This window comes from Garra rufa, chromosome 14 (genome assembly GCF_049309525.1).
Source record: "Garra rufa chromosome 14, GarRuf1.0, whole genome shotgun sequence".
In the NCBI taxonomy this organism is placed as follows: Eukaryota; Metazoa; Chordata; class Actinopteri; order Cypriniformes; family Cyprinidae; genus Garra; species Garra rufa.
In genome coordinates, this window is record NC_133374.1 from 19,463,553 (window position 1) to 19,481,075 (window position 17,523).

Consider the following 17,523-nt stretch of genomic DNA (forward strand, 5'->3'; position numbering starts at 1 on the left):
GTCAGTGTTGTGCGTAAACATAGTTTTTTAGTGTGACCTTTATCAGATTTATCATAGTTGTGACGCGGTTTATTTTTACTCCTGTTCTGATGCTGAAAGATGATTGTGCTGTCTTTGTTTATTTTGGTTTATACTAACAAACTCCGACTCCGAGTGAACAACTGTTGGAACAGACGATAATTAGAAATGTGTCTTCAGCAGCAAATTAGCATATTAAAATGATTTCTGAAGAATCATGTGAGTAACGATGCTGGGAATTTAGAATTGCATCACAGGAATAAATTATATTTTAAAATATATTTGAACAGAAAACTGTTTTTTTTTTTAAGTCCAATAATATTTTACAATTTTACTGTAGTTTTTAACAAATAAATGCACTTTTTTTTTTTCTCCACAAACATTTTTAAAAAATCATATACACACCCCAAACGTTTAAACGGTTGCATCTCTATCTATTTTCTGGGTCGTGTTATTCTTTGACCAGGGTTTTATGGGTGTTTTACTGACCAAGCCCTGCTTTCCTCAGGGTCATGTCATGTTTAACCTGTCTTGTCAGGGTGAGGTTGTGGACTTTGTCCTGACCATGACTGGGTAAACATATCTGCAGTGCTTCTCATTATCATTTAGAAGGGATAAAGGGGAAAAGAGTGTCTCTTACACTTAATAGTCTTCATTTCCATTGCAATTATCCATTTACATTTTCCTATATTTTTAGAACTTCATTAATACGATTTATTGGCCCATTTTCATCCAGCCTTTAAAGATGAATGCATTTACTTGGCATCTCAGATTGTTTAGATTAAATAGACTTATTTCCAGTAGGTGTTTTCGAGTAGTTGCTCACATTTTTTTAACAAACGCATGTTGAACACATCTTTAATTTAAAGCCTGCATTTATTTGATCCAAAGTGAAGCAAAAACAATACAATTTTAAAATATTTTTGCTATTTAAAATAACTTTTCTTTACGAATATTTTTTTAAAATGTAAATTATTCCTGTGATTTAAAAGATTCATTTTTATCGTCATTACTCCAGTCACTTCATCCTACAGAAATCATTCTATATTCTGATTTGCTGCTCAAAAAACATTTATTATTATTGTTTAAAACAGCTGAGTAGAATTTTTTTCAAGTTTTATTGATGAATAGAAAGTTCAGAAGAACAGCATTTGAAATAGAAAACTTTATGAAAACATTGTAAATGTCTTTATCATCACTTTTGATTAATTTAAAGCATCCTTGCTAAATAAAAGTATTAATTTCTATAATTTCTGTCAAAGAAAAAAAATAAATAATAAATAAGCTTTTAAATGGTATAGTGTATAATTTAAAAAATATATATATTTCAGATAAATGCTGATCTTTGGATCTTTCTATTCATCAAAGAATCCTGAAAAAAAAATTACTTAACTTTTTAAATATTAATAATAATAATAATAATAATAATAAATAAATAAATAAATAAATTATCATATTAGAATGATTTCTGAAGGATCATGTGACACTGAAGACTGGAGTAGTGAAGCTGAAAATTCAGGTGTGATCACAGGAATAAATTAGATTTTTAAATATATTTAAATAGAAACCAGTTATTTTAAATAGTAAAAATATTTCAATATTTGAATGTTTTTGCTGTACTTTGGATCAAATAATTGCAAGCTTGCTAAGCAGATAAGACTTCTTTAAAAAGAAAATACATTGCAAATCTTTTGACTGGTAGTGTACCTTTAAACTGATTTTGAAATACCCAGAAGCAGGGCATCTCAATATTTGAACTTTTAAACTATTTATTAAATCAAAAGACATTTTAACAAATTGCAACTGAAAATATTAAATTTATTAAGTGCAATATTTCACATGGGGACTTTCCAAAAATGATTCAGTTGAATCATCTGAATCATCTGTTTCAATTAGCACTCTCAAGGTCACAAGAAAAAGCAGAATTGTGAAATTAGTCTAATGACAACCTTTGTTAGGAAACTTAAAGTCAGTGTAAAGCAATATTAAATGTGATCTTGTCATAATGGTAAATATTTGGGAAATTGAGCTTGTTACATCATCTGAAAGCTGAATAAATAAGCTATCCATTGGTTGGGATAGGACAGCGTTTGGCCGAGATACATCTATTTGAAAATCTGGAATCTGAGGGTGCAAAAAATCTAAATATTGAGAAAATGGCCTTCAAAATTTTCCAAATGAAGTTCTTAGCAATGCATATTACTAATAAAAAATTACATTTTATAAATGTATTTAAAAGAAAAATCAATTATTTTGACCCAAACATAATTTTTTTTAATGCTACTTAATACTGGTTTTGTGATCCAGGGTCACAAATACATCTTCTGAGTTCGTCACACCACCAGCCAAATTTGAATGATAAAAAACTGCCAAGTAAATAAAATAACTTAAAAAATAAGCAGTATTTTCTGCTCCCAAATGCTGGGTTGTGTCCGCTGTCTGCGCTGAAACCACGTCCACTTGCAGGAAAGCCGCTGCTTCTCTCAACTGTCAAATACCGCTACAACCTAAGCGGATGAGCTGTTTTGTAAATGATCACAACCAGGTAATATGCATGTACATGAAGGCATAGCTAGCTAGCAAACTGTAGGCTGTAGTAGCAAACGCTAATGACAGTAACTTTAAATTTGATTGGGCAAACCACTGATTCTAATGCGCTCTAGTTATTATACTGTTAAGGGAGGGCCCAAGCTCAGTGGCTCCAGTGCGTCATCACGACATGATTTCAGCCCCGCCAAAAAAATCCTGAAAATAAAAAAGGTTATAAACTGTTTAACGATCTAACTTCACAATTCAGTACTAAATAGTTCATGTAACATTTTTTTCAGCAATACATTTAAACAAATTTGAATGTGTTCTAATACAATTCTCTGAATTGCCTTCATGCTAACTTTTATGGGCAAATAAAAAGTACATTTATGATTAATCACTGACAAATTCATTGCTAATGTAAGATACCACCCAGTTCAACCCTCATCTCACCCATCTTAAAAATCATCAATGATTCACAGGAATGTTGGGCTAATAAACACACACACACACGTTCATCATATGCATGCATTATTTTGTTTTTCCCACTCACACTGTACCACACCCATTGCGTTCTCCTGTCTCAACGGCTTTTTTTTTTCATACCATTATATTTCCACATACCCACTCCACCTTTAGCTTCATGTCCCAGCCCAGTTTCATTCTCTTTCACCATCTGGCCCCTCCTCAGTCTCACATGTCTTTAACTGGGAGGATCTGTTTTCTCTTTCTGTTTGTCTGTTCTTTTACTCTGATTGGAATTTGGAGGATGTGCCTTACAGACCTGCTACACTGCATTTGTTTATATAAAAAAATACTTGAAGGCATAGTTTACTCAAAATTTAGATTTCTGCAGTTCAACCATCGTTTACATTTAGGATCAAAAGTTTTCATCCCCCTTTCTGAATCTGCTAAATGTTAATTATTTTACCAAAATAAGAGAGATCATACAAAATGCATGTTATTTTCTTTATTTAATACTGACTTGAATCAGACATTTCACATAAAAAAGATGTTTGCATATAGTCCACAAGAGAAAATAATAGTTGAATTTATAAAAATGACGATGTTCAAACGTTTACATCCCTTTGATTCTTTATACTGTGTTGATTTACAGCTGTTTTGTTTGTTTGTTTGTTTCGTGATAGTTGTTCATGAGTCCTGAACAGTTAAACTGAACGCTCTTCTTCAGAAAAATCCTTCAGGTCCCACAAATTCTTAGGTTTTTCAGCATTTTTGTGTGTTTGAACCCTTTCTATGACTGTATGATTTTGAGATCCATCAACTGAGGACAACTGAGGGACTCAAATGCAAATGCAAATGCTATTACAGAAGGTTCCAACTCTCAATGATGCTCCAGAAGGAAAAAAAACATGCATTAAGAGAATTTGAAGATCAGAGTAAATTTAACTTATTTTGTCTTCAGGAAAACATGCAAGTGCCTTCTGTAGTTTCTTAAGGGTAGTACTAAATGAAAAAATATGATATTTTGGCAAAAAAAGAAAAAAGTATGTCTATTCTGTTCAAAAGTTTTCACCCCCCAGCTCTTAATGCATGTTTTTTTTCTTTCTGGAGCATCAGTGAGTGTTTGAACCTTCTGTAATAGTTGCATTTGAGTCCCTCAGTTGTCCTCAGTTTGACAAGATAGATAAAAAGATATAAAGAAACTGTAGGATTTTTCTGAAGAACAGCCGGCAGGTTAACTGTTCAGGACAAACAAGGGACTCATGAACAACTATTGCTAAACAAAAAAACACAGCTGTGGATCATTCAGGTAACAACACAGTATTAAGAATCAAGTGTATGTAAACTTTTGAATGGGGAGACTATATGTAAACATCTTTTATGTGAAATATCTTATTCAGGTCAGTACTAAATAAACAATAACGTGCATTTTGTATGACCCATCTAATTTTAGTTAAAATTTAGCAGATTCTGAAAGAGGGATGTAAACTTTTGACTTCAATTGTATATGATAGCTTTGTGTGAGAAACAGACTGAAATTTAGGTTATTATTCATTATTTTTCTTAATTATTACTTCCAAGCATTTTTTTTTTTTTTTTAATGACTGGAAGTAAAATACGTTTTGGGGAAATTGCACCACATCACTTTTTAATTACCTGAACCTAAAACATGAAAGAAGTATCCCATGCTCACTAAGACTGCATTCATTGGATAAGAAAATAAAGTAAAAAACACAAATATTGTGGAATATTATTGCAATTTAAAATAACTGTTTTCTATTTGAATATATTTTAAAATGCAATTTATTCCTGTGATTGGAAAGCTGACTTAAAAATGACAGAATTTAAAGATTGGTGAACTGTTCTGAATGCTTTCACATGTATGTGTGTTCATGTTTGTCTTCAACGAAGCATGTGTCCTCTCTGTTAGTCCACCTGTCTGCTCTTCTCTCATCACCTCATGTGGTCTGAAGCCATTGGCATCTGTGCTCTATTTCTCACTGAGCCTCAGTATTCCTCACATGGAATGCCTGCTGGCAGAGTGTTCTGAATGAGTTTCACCTGTAACCAGGTTAACTGGTTTGAGACTTTGTAGTACTGCTACCCCCCCCCCCCCCATCCAGTTGCCCAGGGCGAGCTGTTTTGATCTCATGCTAAATGGCATTTGTGTGTCTGCCATGTTTTTTTTTTTTTTTTGGTCTGTAATGGAGAAAGTAGAGACTCTACAAATGATAATTGACCCCGCAGGGAGAGGTTTAAGAAACCAAACACAAACAGACTTGTAGGTTTACGTTTACAACAGGGGAGCAAATCGGCAGGCGTGTGCTAATGTAATGCTGCTATTGCATCATTAATACTTTAATGCAATAAAAACATTGTTTTGGTTGTAAACAACCAAAATATGCAGGTGTTATCAGCATATGTGTTTTTTTTTTTTTATTGCTCCCATGCTTTGGATTAGCAACTTTAGGGCTTAAGCTGTGTGTGTGTGTGTGTGTGTGTGTGTGTGTGTGTGTGTGTGTGTGTGTGTGTGTGTGTGTGTGTGTGTGTGTGTGTGTGTGTGTGTGTGTGTACCTGGTATTCATCACAATGTCCCTACAAGGATAGTAATACCAGTAGATTTTGACCTTGTGGGGACATTTCTTAGGTCCCCATGAGGAAACAGGCTTATAAATCATGCACAATTAGTTTTTTTGAGGAAGTAAAAGTGTGTGTGTGTGTGTGTGTGTGTGAGTGAATAAGATTATTTCAGCATGACTGCAGATGGATTATAGGCATAATCTTGCTAATGCAGATTCACTCTGATTGTCTGATGTCTGCAGCATTACGTTAAAATGGATTATTGTGTTTTTTGTAAAGTATTTATTTGGATAGCGCTTTGAAAGCAGCTTTGTTAGTTAAGATAGTTCACCCAAAAAGGAAAATGACCCATGATTTACTTACCTTCAAGCCATCCTAGTTGGGTATGAGTTTCTTTTAGATGAATACAGTCTGAGTTGTATTAAAAATGTCCTGGCTAATCTAAGCTTTATAAAGGCAGTGAATGGGTGTTGAGATTTTGAAACCGAATAAAGTACATCCTTTCATCATAAAAAGTACTCCACACAGTTCCAGGGGTTTAATAAAGGCTTTCTGATGTGAATCGATGCGTTTGTGTAAGAAAAATATCCATATTTAAAACTTTATAAATCTCTAGCTTCTGCTAACTGTCGACGTGCGTACATGAAAGTGGCATTCCAGCAGATGATAAACATTGTGACGAACGTGGAGGTGCAGAGGCAAAAGCAAAACCAAACACCAGTCACGAATTAGAAATGCAAAACAAGGAATTTTAAAGAAAATGGTGGAGGATTTTGATATAAGCCAAGAGAACACTGGTTTTCCTTTGCTGTAAACAAAACTTGGTTCTTGCAAGACAAGCATATTCTTACTGGAGCTTACACTACGCCTACGTCATCCACTTTAAAGCTACTCTCTCTTGAACGCAAGTACAACAGTTAGCAAAAGCTAGAGATTACGGTTAATAAAGTTGTAAAAATAGATGTTTTTCTTACACAAACGCATCAATTTGCTTCAGAAGGCCTTTATTAACCCCCCTAGAGCCATGTGAAGTACTTTTTTATGATGGATGGATGTACTTAATTGTACTTCGAAATCTTAACACCCATTCACTGTCATTATAAAGCTTGAAAGAGCCAGGACATTTTTTTACTATAAGTCCAATTGTATTCATCTGAAAGAAGAAAGTTACACCTAGGATGGCTTGAAGGTGAGTATATCATTGGGTAATTTTTGTTTTTGAATTAAGTATCCCTTTAAATTTATTTATTTTTATTCCTAATTATAGTATTTTGTACTAAGTTTGCATTATAAAAGTCTTTACTGTCACTTTTTATGCATTTAAAACCTCCTTACTGGATAGAAATACACTATATTTACAATAAACCTATACATTTAATTAAAACATGTGCTCCCTGAGAATCAAACCCATGACCTTGCTGTTGCAAGCGCTATGTTTAACCAGGGCACATCTGTTCTCATAAATCAACATGTTATGTTATGGATGTGACGTAAAGACTTTGCTCTTTTCCTGTCAATCATTATTGTTCTTTTCAAGGCCGAGACAGAAGTCAAAGAGTGTTTTATTTCTTTATTACAGTTGCCGTTCAAATATTACAAATTGTACAATACCGAGCGTTTGCCTTGTTGTCTTTGACTTACAAAACACCTACTGACCTCATTTTGCATAGAAGTCTTTCTCACTTTCATTAGCAACATGAAATATATTCACCCAATTAGTCTCATCACTTTCATATTCTGGACAGATGTTCTTGTCATCTTAAAGAAGAAGTTCATTTCCAGAACAAAACCCCCTTGTCATTCAGGATGTTCATGTCTTTCTTTTTTCTGCCATAAAGAAATTGTTTTTTGAGGGATCTCTCCCCATATAGTGGACTTCTATGGTGCCCCGCGAGTTTGGACTTCCAAAATGAAACAATTGGTTATTTTCTAATAAAACGTACAATTTATATACTTTTTAACCTTAAATGCTTGTCTTGTCTAGCTCTACGCATACTTGGAAAAACTCCCGTCATATTTTCTCCTCAAACTGCAAAATCACCCTACATTGCTGTTTTACCTTTTTTTTGTAAAGGGCATTTGAACTTAGAGGAGAAAATAAGTTGGGAGTTTTTCGACATACCCTAAACTGTCTTGAACTGGAATACACAGAGCAGCAGCAAAGCTAGACAAAATGAGCATTTGAGGTTAAAATGTGTATAAATTGGATTTTTTTTTTTTTATAGTAAATAACCGATTGTTTCACTAGATAAGACTTTTCTTCCTCGGGGGGCACCACAGAAGTCCACTTTATGGAGAACATTCCTGAAATGTTTTCCTCAAAAAACATAATTTCTTTAAAACTAAAGAAAGAAAGAAAGACATGAACATCTTGGATGACAAGGGGGTGAGTACATTATCTGTACATTTTTGTTCTGGAAGTGAACGTCTCCTTTAAGAAGAATATGGTCTCCAGAAGACAACAGGTTTGTTTGTGATGTTTAGAGCTTTATCCAGCTTAAACGTTGTGTAAGTGAAGATGTTGACCTCACTAAGGAAAAACAAAGTGTTAGCCAAAGGTCAACAACCTCCTAGTCATGAGACTGCGGACACACAAATCTTATTTAGTAATCATGCGTCTTTATATTAAAACGTCCCTTCTGCAGTCAAAGAAGAATTTACAGACAGGAGTCGCTAACAGTCCTGCTAAACCAACAGACTTTTGATTGCTTTACTTAAAGTCAGAAATATTTTTCAGCCTTCACTGTTTGTTGTAGTCTGTGGTCTGACTGTTGACCTCTTAGGCACTGTAAAGACAACTCGGCTGGATGGATGGTCAGCTTTTGTCATTGCTTTATAAATGGAGCCTATACGTGACACATTCTTGCTATAATAAGAAGTATGTTTGGATTTCAAGATATTAAAAGCTATTATACATACTTGTCTGCTTTAAACACACACTATGGGCTTTTGAGAGAGGCATGTGTCAGTGGTGTTAATGTGAATAACATTACTGGTCTTATTGCTGTGACATTCCTCACCGCAAAGACTAGCCGGGTGTCATGTGAACAGGGTTGCATTACGGACTCATCTGGGCAACCAATGAATTTATGTCCGGTTACAAAATGAGTTATAACACCGTGCTGTCATGTAACTTATTATCGGACGTCATGTAACTGCACCTTTGCGCTCTGCGTAACTCATTATACCTGACGGTTATGACAGAGGATTTGCCAATGTACATGTTTCGTAAGCTTCGGCAGCTTTCATAATTAGATCAATTATGAAAACTTTACAATTATATAAAGTTGCATAAATGTCAGTTCTAAATATTACACAGTTGAAGTCTTGGTAAATACTTTTGATTTTTGATTTTTTTTTTATGTTTGACTTAGTGACTTATGGGAATGAGATACCAAGAGAAATGTCTTATAACAGATCTAAATGTTCAATATTATTTTTGCATTAATAAGTATGCGCATTTGATGAATGTAGTTCATAATAATTATGCACTTTTCACCAGAGGTGAACAGTAGTGAAATATTTTTACTTTTCTCAAGTAAATTATGTTGCATAATGTTGTACTTTTTGCTGCACTACATTTCATTAATAAGTTTTTTTTAACCTTTAATACTTAATTAGAAATATAGTACTTTCTTGTACTCATGTAAACTTTTGAGTTACATTTACTTGAGTAAATGTAAGAAAGTACTACATTTCTAATGTAGTGAAGTCTTAAATGATACTTAACATGAAACAGTGCAGTAAATAGTACAATATTATGCTTTGGAATGTTGTAAAGTTTTCTAAAGAAAAACACTGATAAAGTACAAACACTTAAAAAGTACTTTCAAGGCAGAATAAAAGTACTTCACTACTGTCCGCCTCTGCTTTTCACAATAATGTTAGGCATAGACTGCCACCCAGTGGAAGATCATGAAGTTTTACATTTCCTTTGGGATGTAGATGGACTTAAAAGGTTTTTTAAATCTTTTCATAAAAAATTACTAAGTTAATATTTTTATACTGTTCCAGTTTTTTAATCTTTCTTTCTTTCAGGATGAAAATTTCCTGATAATTTACTCACCCCCATGTCATCCAAGATGTTCATGTCTTTCTTTCTTCAGTCGTAAAGAAATAGTTTGTGAAAAAAAAAACATTCCAGGATTTTTCTCCATATAGTGGACTTCAATGGGAACCAACGGGTTAAAGGTCCAAATTGCAGTTTCAATGCAGCTCTAAACTATCCTAGGCGAGGAGAGAATCTAGCAAATGCTCATCTTGCACTAGCTCTGCGATCTGAATGAGCATCTTCAAGCATTGCGTAATCATGTTGGAAAGTTTACGCGATTAGTTCTTCGACATTTTCTCCTCTAACTTCAAAATTGTCAGACGTTGTTTTACCTTTTTTGTAAAGGCCGTTTGATGTTCTTTGAATGTTTTCTTTGTACACAATGGGTCAATACTTTTGCCTACGTAACATGTGTGATTACGTAATGCATGAAGTTGAGCTGGTGCAAGATGAGTATTTGTGGTAAGAAAGTATATAAATTTGTATTTTTCTTAAATGACTGATCGTTTCGCTAGATAAGACCCTTATTCCTTGGCTGGGATCGTGTAGAGCCCTTTGAAGCTGCAGTAAAACTAGTTTGGACCTTCGAACCACTGGCCACCATTGAAGTCCACTAGAATCCTGGAATGTTTTCCTCAGAAACCTTAATTTTTTGATTGAAGAAAAAAGACATGAACATCTTGGATGACATAGGGGTGAGTAAATTATCAGGAAATTTTTATTCTAAAAGTGAGCTTCTCCTTTAGGTGTTGTCACACATACTTCACTTCTGTGCTTTAAATCTATTTTTTTTTTTTCACTGGTTCTCAGAGCTTGTAGTTGGTACTACTCTCTTACTATATATTTCTATTACTATTAGTATTCAATTATTATAAATGCTATTAGAGACAGTTATTGTGAAAAATACTTAGGGTTGCAATCAGGATTGGTCAATATTTTTTACAGTAGAGCACAAAGCCATTACTAGGATTTGTTTGGACTGTACAACTCCTGTTGGATTATTGTCACTCGTGGTGACGGCTTCGACCGTTGTCATGCTGTGTTTAGGACTGATCAACAGAGCCTTTGTATTCCTGTCCTCAGCTGTTCTCTGTTGTTATCAGATGATACTGAACACACATTCATTTGTTTCTTTTTGCCTGATGGCAAATTAGTGTTGAGAAGACAAAAGAGCTGCTGCTGAAATTATGCAGATTAGACTGTATGGCTTAACTGGCCTATTTGAAATAATTACTTTCTATAGATGAATGAACATGTCAAAATATCTTAAGAGCTTAAAAATCATATGCTGAATTTTCTGAAGGTAATGTTTGTAATCAGTTGAATACATAATGTACTGAACTTGAAATTATCGGGAAACTGTAGAAATGTGTGTTTTGTTCAATGCAATTGACTTTAAAGGTTTGGTTTACCCAAAAATTAAAATTCTGTCATTAACCGGTAAGAGCTTTGTTTATCTTTAGAACACAAATGAAGATGTTTTTGATGAAATCCAAGAGCTTTCTGAACCTCCATAGACAGCAAGGGTCGTAACACGGTCAAGGCACAGAAACTTAGTGAGGACGTCATTAAAATACTCCATGTGACATCAGTGGTTCAACCTTTCTGGACCATGAACATGGAAGGACCCTTGCTGTCTATGGGCATCAGAAAAAAAATACTTTAGTGCATTGGTATTAAAGGAGAAGTTTACTTCCAGAACAAAAATGTACAGATAATTTACTCAGCCCCTCGTCATCCAAGATGTTCATGTCTTTTCTTTCCTCAGTCGTAAAGAAATAGTTTTTTTGAGGCACACATTTCAGGATTTCTCTCCATATAATGGACTTCTATGGTGCCCCCGAGTTTGAACTTCCAAAATGCAGTTTAAATGCAGCTTTAAAAAGCTCTAAACAATCCCAGTCGAGGAAGAAAAAAAAATTGACAATTTATATACTTTTTAACCTCTTGTCTAGCTTTGCGTCAACTCGGTGTATTCTGGTTCAAGACAGTTAGGGTATGTCAAAAAACTCCCATCTCATTTTCTCAACTTTAAAATCGCCCTACATCACTGCAGAAGTACTGACCCAATGTTTATAAAGTGAACGTGCATAGAAGATGAAACGCCCTTTACAAAAAAAAGGGTAAAACAGCGATGTAGGAAATGAGATGGGAGTTTTTCAATATACCCTGACTGTCTTGAACCGGAATACACATAATTGACATAGAGCATTTGAGGTTAATGAGTATATAAATTGTAATTTTTTTTTTTTAGAAAATAACCGATAGTTTTGCTAGCCAAGACCCTTCTTCCTCGGCTGGGTTTAGAGCCCTTTGAAGCTGCATTAAAACTGCATTTTGGAAGTTCAACCTCGGGGGCACCATAGAAGTCCATTATATGGAGAGAAATCCTGGAATGTTTTTCTCAAACAAAATTTCTTTACGACTGAAGAAAGAAAGACATGAACATCTTGGATGACAAGGGGGTGAGTACATTATCTGTAAATGTTTGTTCTGGAAGTAAACTCCTTTAATTACTAATCCAAACCCGTAAGATCTTCGTTCGTCTTCAAAACACAACTTAAGGTTTTTTTTAATAACGTCCGAGAGCTTTCTGACCCTCCATAGACAGAAAAGGGTCCTTGGCCAATATTTAAGTGCATTGCTATTAATAAAACATCTCAATTTCTTTTGTTTGCAGGTGATCACCTGTTTCGGGATCTCTGTTTTGTCCGGTCGCTATGTGGGTTTTGCAGTGGTGGCTCTCCTGGTGGAGATCAACTCAATCTTTCTGCATCTGAGGCAAGTGCTCCGCATGGCCAACCTGGCCAAAAGTACATTTTACCGCGTCAACAGCATGATAAACTTGGGCACCTACGTGGTTTTCCGTATCAACACTCTGGCCTGGATGACCCGCTGGCTGGTGCTGAATCGTGACCTCATCCCCTTGATCAGCTACACCATCGGCAGCGTGGGTTTGGCGATCATGACTGTCATGAACATTGTCCTGTTTTGCCGCCTGATGAGAAGTGACTTCATGAAGTCCAGCCGTGAGAAGGAGGTGAGGAAAGAGAAGGAGAAAGAAATGTAAGACGAGGACTCCAGCTTCAGCTCCAACCAAATTCACTCTCTTTCCCCAAACTTTCTGGGGAAGGTTTTTTCAACCTGCTGACTTCATTCCTGCAACATCTGATTGTCGACTAGATTAAAGTTCTAGTCATTCTGACTTCATCTCATGTAGACCTCAAGCTGTGCTAAGATTTTTATGATGGCTGGTGTCACAGGTTTACAGATCTGAAATGGATGACATATATATACACATGCAATCTTATGCTCAAATACTCCTGCATGATTTATTCAATGACTCAAAACTTATGTTATGTAATAAGTTTAAATGAATTGGATCTGCTTACTTTTATCTAATCATATGCTAATGCTGATCTACCCCGTTTAATGTAAACGTTAGCTATTAAATGTAAGCAAATATTCTGCTCAATTGGAACTGCATACAATACCAGTCAAAAGTTTTTGAACAGTAAGATTTTTAATGTTTTTTTTTATTATAGACATTGATACTATTGTTTAGCAAGGATGCTTTAAATTATGTTATGATAAAGACATTTATAATGCTCAGAATATTAAAATATTAAAATGGTTTCTGAAGGATCATGTGACTGGAGTAATGATGCTAAAAATTCAACTTTGAACATATATTCAAATAGGAAACTGTTATTTTAAATACTAAAAAAAATCACAATTTTACTGATTTTGCTGTATATTTGGATCAAATAAATGCAGGCTTGGTGACTTAAAAAAATAACATTAAAAATCTTACTGTTCAAAAACTTTTGGCAGGTAATGTATGTGGGATTAAAATATCGGAAAAAAAATATATGTATATATGAAGTGCTGGGTAGATTACTTACAAAAATTGTAGTTAGTAACAGTCCATTGAATTACACATTTTAGGTAATGTAATCCGACTACTTTTGGATTACTTTTATATTACTTTTGACCCAACTTGTTTATCACATTGATTTAAATAGGACAACCTTGTACCATATTTCTATATAAAAAAAACAAAGAAAAATAAATTATATTTCATTAGTTGTTATTAACAACATGAAGTGCGGAACATTTAAAAATGGGAAGAATAAATAAATTATGAATGAATAATACGTAATCATGTAGTCAGTAAAAAAGTAACTGTAGTCTGATTACAGTTACTGAGTATTTTAAAATGTAATGTAATCTGATTACAAATACTTCTGAATCTGATTATGTAATCCAGATTACATGTAATTACCACCCAGCACTATATAGAAAGATCCTAAAAGTTTGGTTTATTTATTAAAACTAGCATTTAACACCTACAGCTGCTACCTCATGAGCTTGTAGCAGTATCATAATTCTATACAGTTAATAAATGGACAGTTCACTCAACTAAAAAACATCAAAAATATGTTTTGTTGAATGTTCTCACTGCTTTTATCTATACAGTGAAAGTGAATGGTGACTGGGGCCGTCAAGTTCCAACAACATCATAAAAGTACTGTAACAGTAGCCCATATGATACATTCAAAGTCTTTTGCAGCCGTATTGATAATTTAATGACACTGTCATTTTTTGGGGTGAACTGTCTCTTTAAATCTAATAGAATTCCATGAGAGCTTGTATATAGCTGAACTTCTCTGTGCTGACTAGTAATAATGAATGAAGTGACCATGGACATGAAGTGCCCTGTGTACAGTACTGTATTCCACAAGGATGGGGTATGATTTAATTTGCTAAAGGTGATTTAGCTTTACCCTGTGGATGAAGACCACTATTCTCCGTTTATCTGTTACCTTTTAAGTGGAGAATCTCAATCAGCTATCAGGATTAAAACACTCCTGCTCTGTTTTATGATGTAACAGAACTACACGAGGTTTGAGATCTGTCATTGCACAAATCATGCCTGTAGGTGGCACTACACACATACACAAACAACAGAGACCTCATGATAGCTTATGCTAATACTTAGTCAAAAGAGGGGCGATGAGTTAAGCAGCGCTTACAATGTGTTAAACGGTTTTTGTTTTATTTTGTACATTTGTAATTTATTTGTAATGAATGTCAAAAAAATACTTTTGAGAACAAAAATGAATGGTGGAAAACTGTTTTGTGCAAAATGATGTTGTGATTTTGTTGGTGGTAAGCAAAGAACGGTCCTGGTCAGATGTACTCGATATAAGGCAATTATATGTGCAGCCTTATTTCATACATTCAGTGCCATTGAGATTGTAGACTGAATTGTGTTTAGAATTTGATTAGGCAAGAGTGGCCTGTCTGTTCGGTGGGGAAGTTGGCGCACTGTAACCGCATGTAGCATCACCGACTTGTGCCACAAAACTAGTTTTTCAAAGCACCAAAGTCTAAATCTGGTTCTAATCTCCTGCCTTATTTGTACTGTTTGATGGAGGGATTAATAATTAAGAAAGTTAAAAAAGCTACTCGTGTTAAAACTATCACAGGAACTTGAATGCAAGTAAAAATAGTAAAATAAACATGCACTGAGTTTTTTTTGTTTTGTTTAACTATTGGCAGCTTCATATTGAGACTATGTGCTTGTATATGTGCTTCCTTAGTGATGTAACTGATATATCAATGTATTTAAAGGAGGAAAATGTCGTTTTTGACACTTAACTTTCTAAAGATCATTTCAGTAATGCGGTTGTCCTTCAGTTGAGATTCTGCAATTGTGTATTCTCACTGTGTTTGCTGAAAGATAAGCTATACTGTTGTATTGTGGATCTGATTTTTTTTTTTTACCATAATGATGCAGTTTTTTTCCAAAGCCATACTTAACAGTAAAAAGAAAACAGTTAAATATATTTTTTTTAGGCTGGAAAAGGATATATATGTCTATTCCCCAGGAGAGTACGACAAAAGGAAAATTGTATTTTCTTTTCGCTCACCCTTGCTGTTTTAATCATTTAAGTTTTAAACAATTGTATCTAAAATGTATATATTAGCATAATTTTATTTTTGTTTGGATGAATTATTGTTTTGTAATTAATATCAAAATAATTTGGATATGACCTTTATATCGTTAATCGTGAAATAAACGTTATTAACACTTTATTTGAGGTTATTGTTTTTATTTATATACAGGTCCTTCTCAAAAAATTAGCATATTGTGATAAAGTTCATTATTTTCTGTAATGTACTGATAAACATTAGACTTTCATATATTTTAGATTCATTACACACAACTGAAGTAGTTCAAGCCTTTTATTGTTTTAATATTGATGATTTTGGCATGCAGCTCATGAAAACCAAAAAAAATTAGCATATTTCATCCGACCAATAAAAGAAAAGTGTTTTTAATACAAAAAAAGTCAACCTTCAAATAATTATGTTCAGTTATGCACTCAATACTTGGTCGGGAATCCTTTTGCAGAAATGACTGCTTCAATGCGGCGTGGCATGGAGGCAATCAGCCTGTGGCACTGCTGAGGTGTTATGGAGGCCCAGGATGCTTCGATAGCGGCCTTAAGCTCATCCAGAGTGTTGGGTCTTGCGTCTCTCAACTTTCTCTTCACAATATCCCACAGATTCTCTACGGGGTTCAGGTCAGGAGAGTTGGCAGGCCAATTGAGCACAGTAATACCATGGTCAGTAAACCATTTACCAGTGGTTTTGGCACTGTGAGCAGGTGCCAGGTCGTGCTGAAAAATGAAATCTTCATCTCCATAAAGCTTTTCAGCAGATGGAAGCATGAAGTGCTCCAAAATCTCCTGATAGCTAGCTGCATTGACCCTGCCCTTGATAAAACACAGTGGACCAACACCAGCAGCTGACATGGCACCCCAGACCATCACTGACTGTGGGTACTTGACACTGGACTTCAGGCATTTTAGCATTTCCCTCTCCCCAGTCTTCCTCCAGACTCTGGCACCTTGATTTCCGAATGACATGCAAAATTTGCTTTCATCCGAAAAAAGTACTTTGGTCCACTGTGTTTTATCAAGGGAAGGGTCAATGCAGCTAGCTATCAGGAGATTTTGGAGCACTTCATGCTTCCATCTGCTGAAAAGCTTTGGGTTTTCATGAGCTGTATGCCAAAATCATCAGAATTAAAACAATAAAAGGCTTGAACTACTTCAGTTGTGTAGTAATGAATCTAAAATATATGCAAGTCTAATGTTTATCAGTACATTACAGAAAATAATGAACTTTATCACAATATGCTAATTTTTTGAAAAGGACCTGTAGAATAATAAAATAGAATTTAATAATCCTTTATCATTATTATAGTGTTAAACCACTTTACACTATGTTACACTTGTTGTTACACTACATTTGTTAACTTTTTATTTATTTATTTTTTGAGATCACAAAATTTTTAGACTAAAATTGGTGACCAATTTGGTCTAAATAGGTTTTCTCTAAAGGGACTACAGAGACTTTTCTCTAACGTCTTGTCGGTTATTAGGCATTGCACAGACAAAAAAAAAAAAAAAAAACTATCTGGGGGAGCATATCTGAGTAGAATAAAGCAGAAGAAAATCTCCCTACTCCTCAAAGGGATAGTTCACCGAAAAATAGAAATTCTGTCATTAGTTACTCACCCTCATGTCGTTCCAAACCCGTAAGACCTTTGTTCATCTACGCAATACAAATTAAGATATTTAAAAAAAAAATCCAACAACTTTCTGATTCTGCATAGACAGCAACGCAATACGTTCACGGCCCAGAAAGGTAGTAAGGACATTGATAAAATAGTCCATGTGACATCAGTGGTTCAACCATAATGTTATAAAGCTTTGATAATAAATTTTGTGTGCAAAGAAAACAAAAACAACAAATTTATTCAACAATTTCTGCTCTGTCTGTAAGCCAAAGCACATTCGCGTGTA

General features: G+C 34.4%; 1 protein-coding gene across 1 annotated transcript in view; it reads left to right on the forward strand.

Annotated features, from left to right (window-relative positions):
• The window catches only part of tlcd2 (TLC domain containing 2), a 31,432-nt gene extending 15,687 nt beyond the window's left edge, over positions 1-15,745 (forward strand). Inside the window, exon 4 of the mRNA XM_073818018.1 lies at positions 12,324-15,745. Coding sequence (XP_073674119.1) covers positions 12,324-12,713 — 390 coding nt within the window. The 3' untranslated portion in view covers positions 12,714-15,745. The remainder of the gene's footprint in view (positions 1-12,323) is intronic.
• The last annotated feature ends 1,778 nt before the right edge of the window (positions 15,746-17,523 follow it).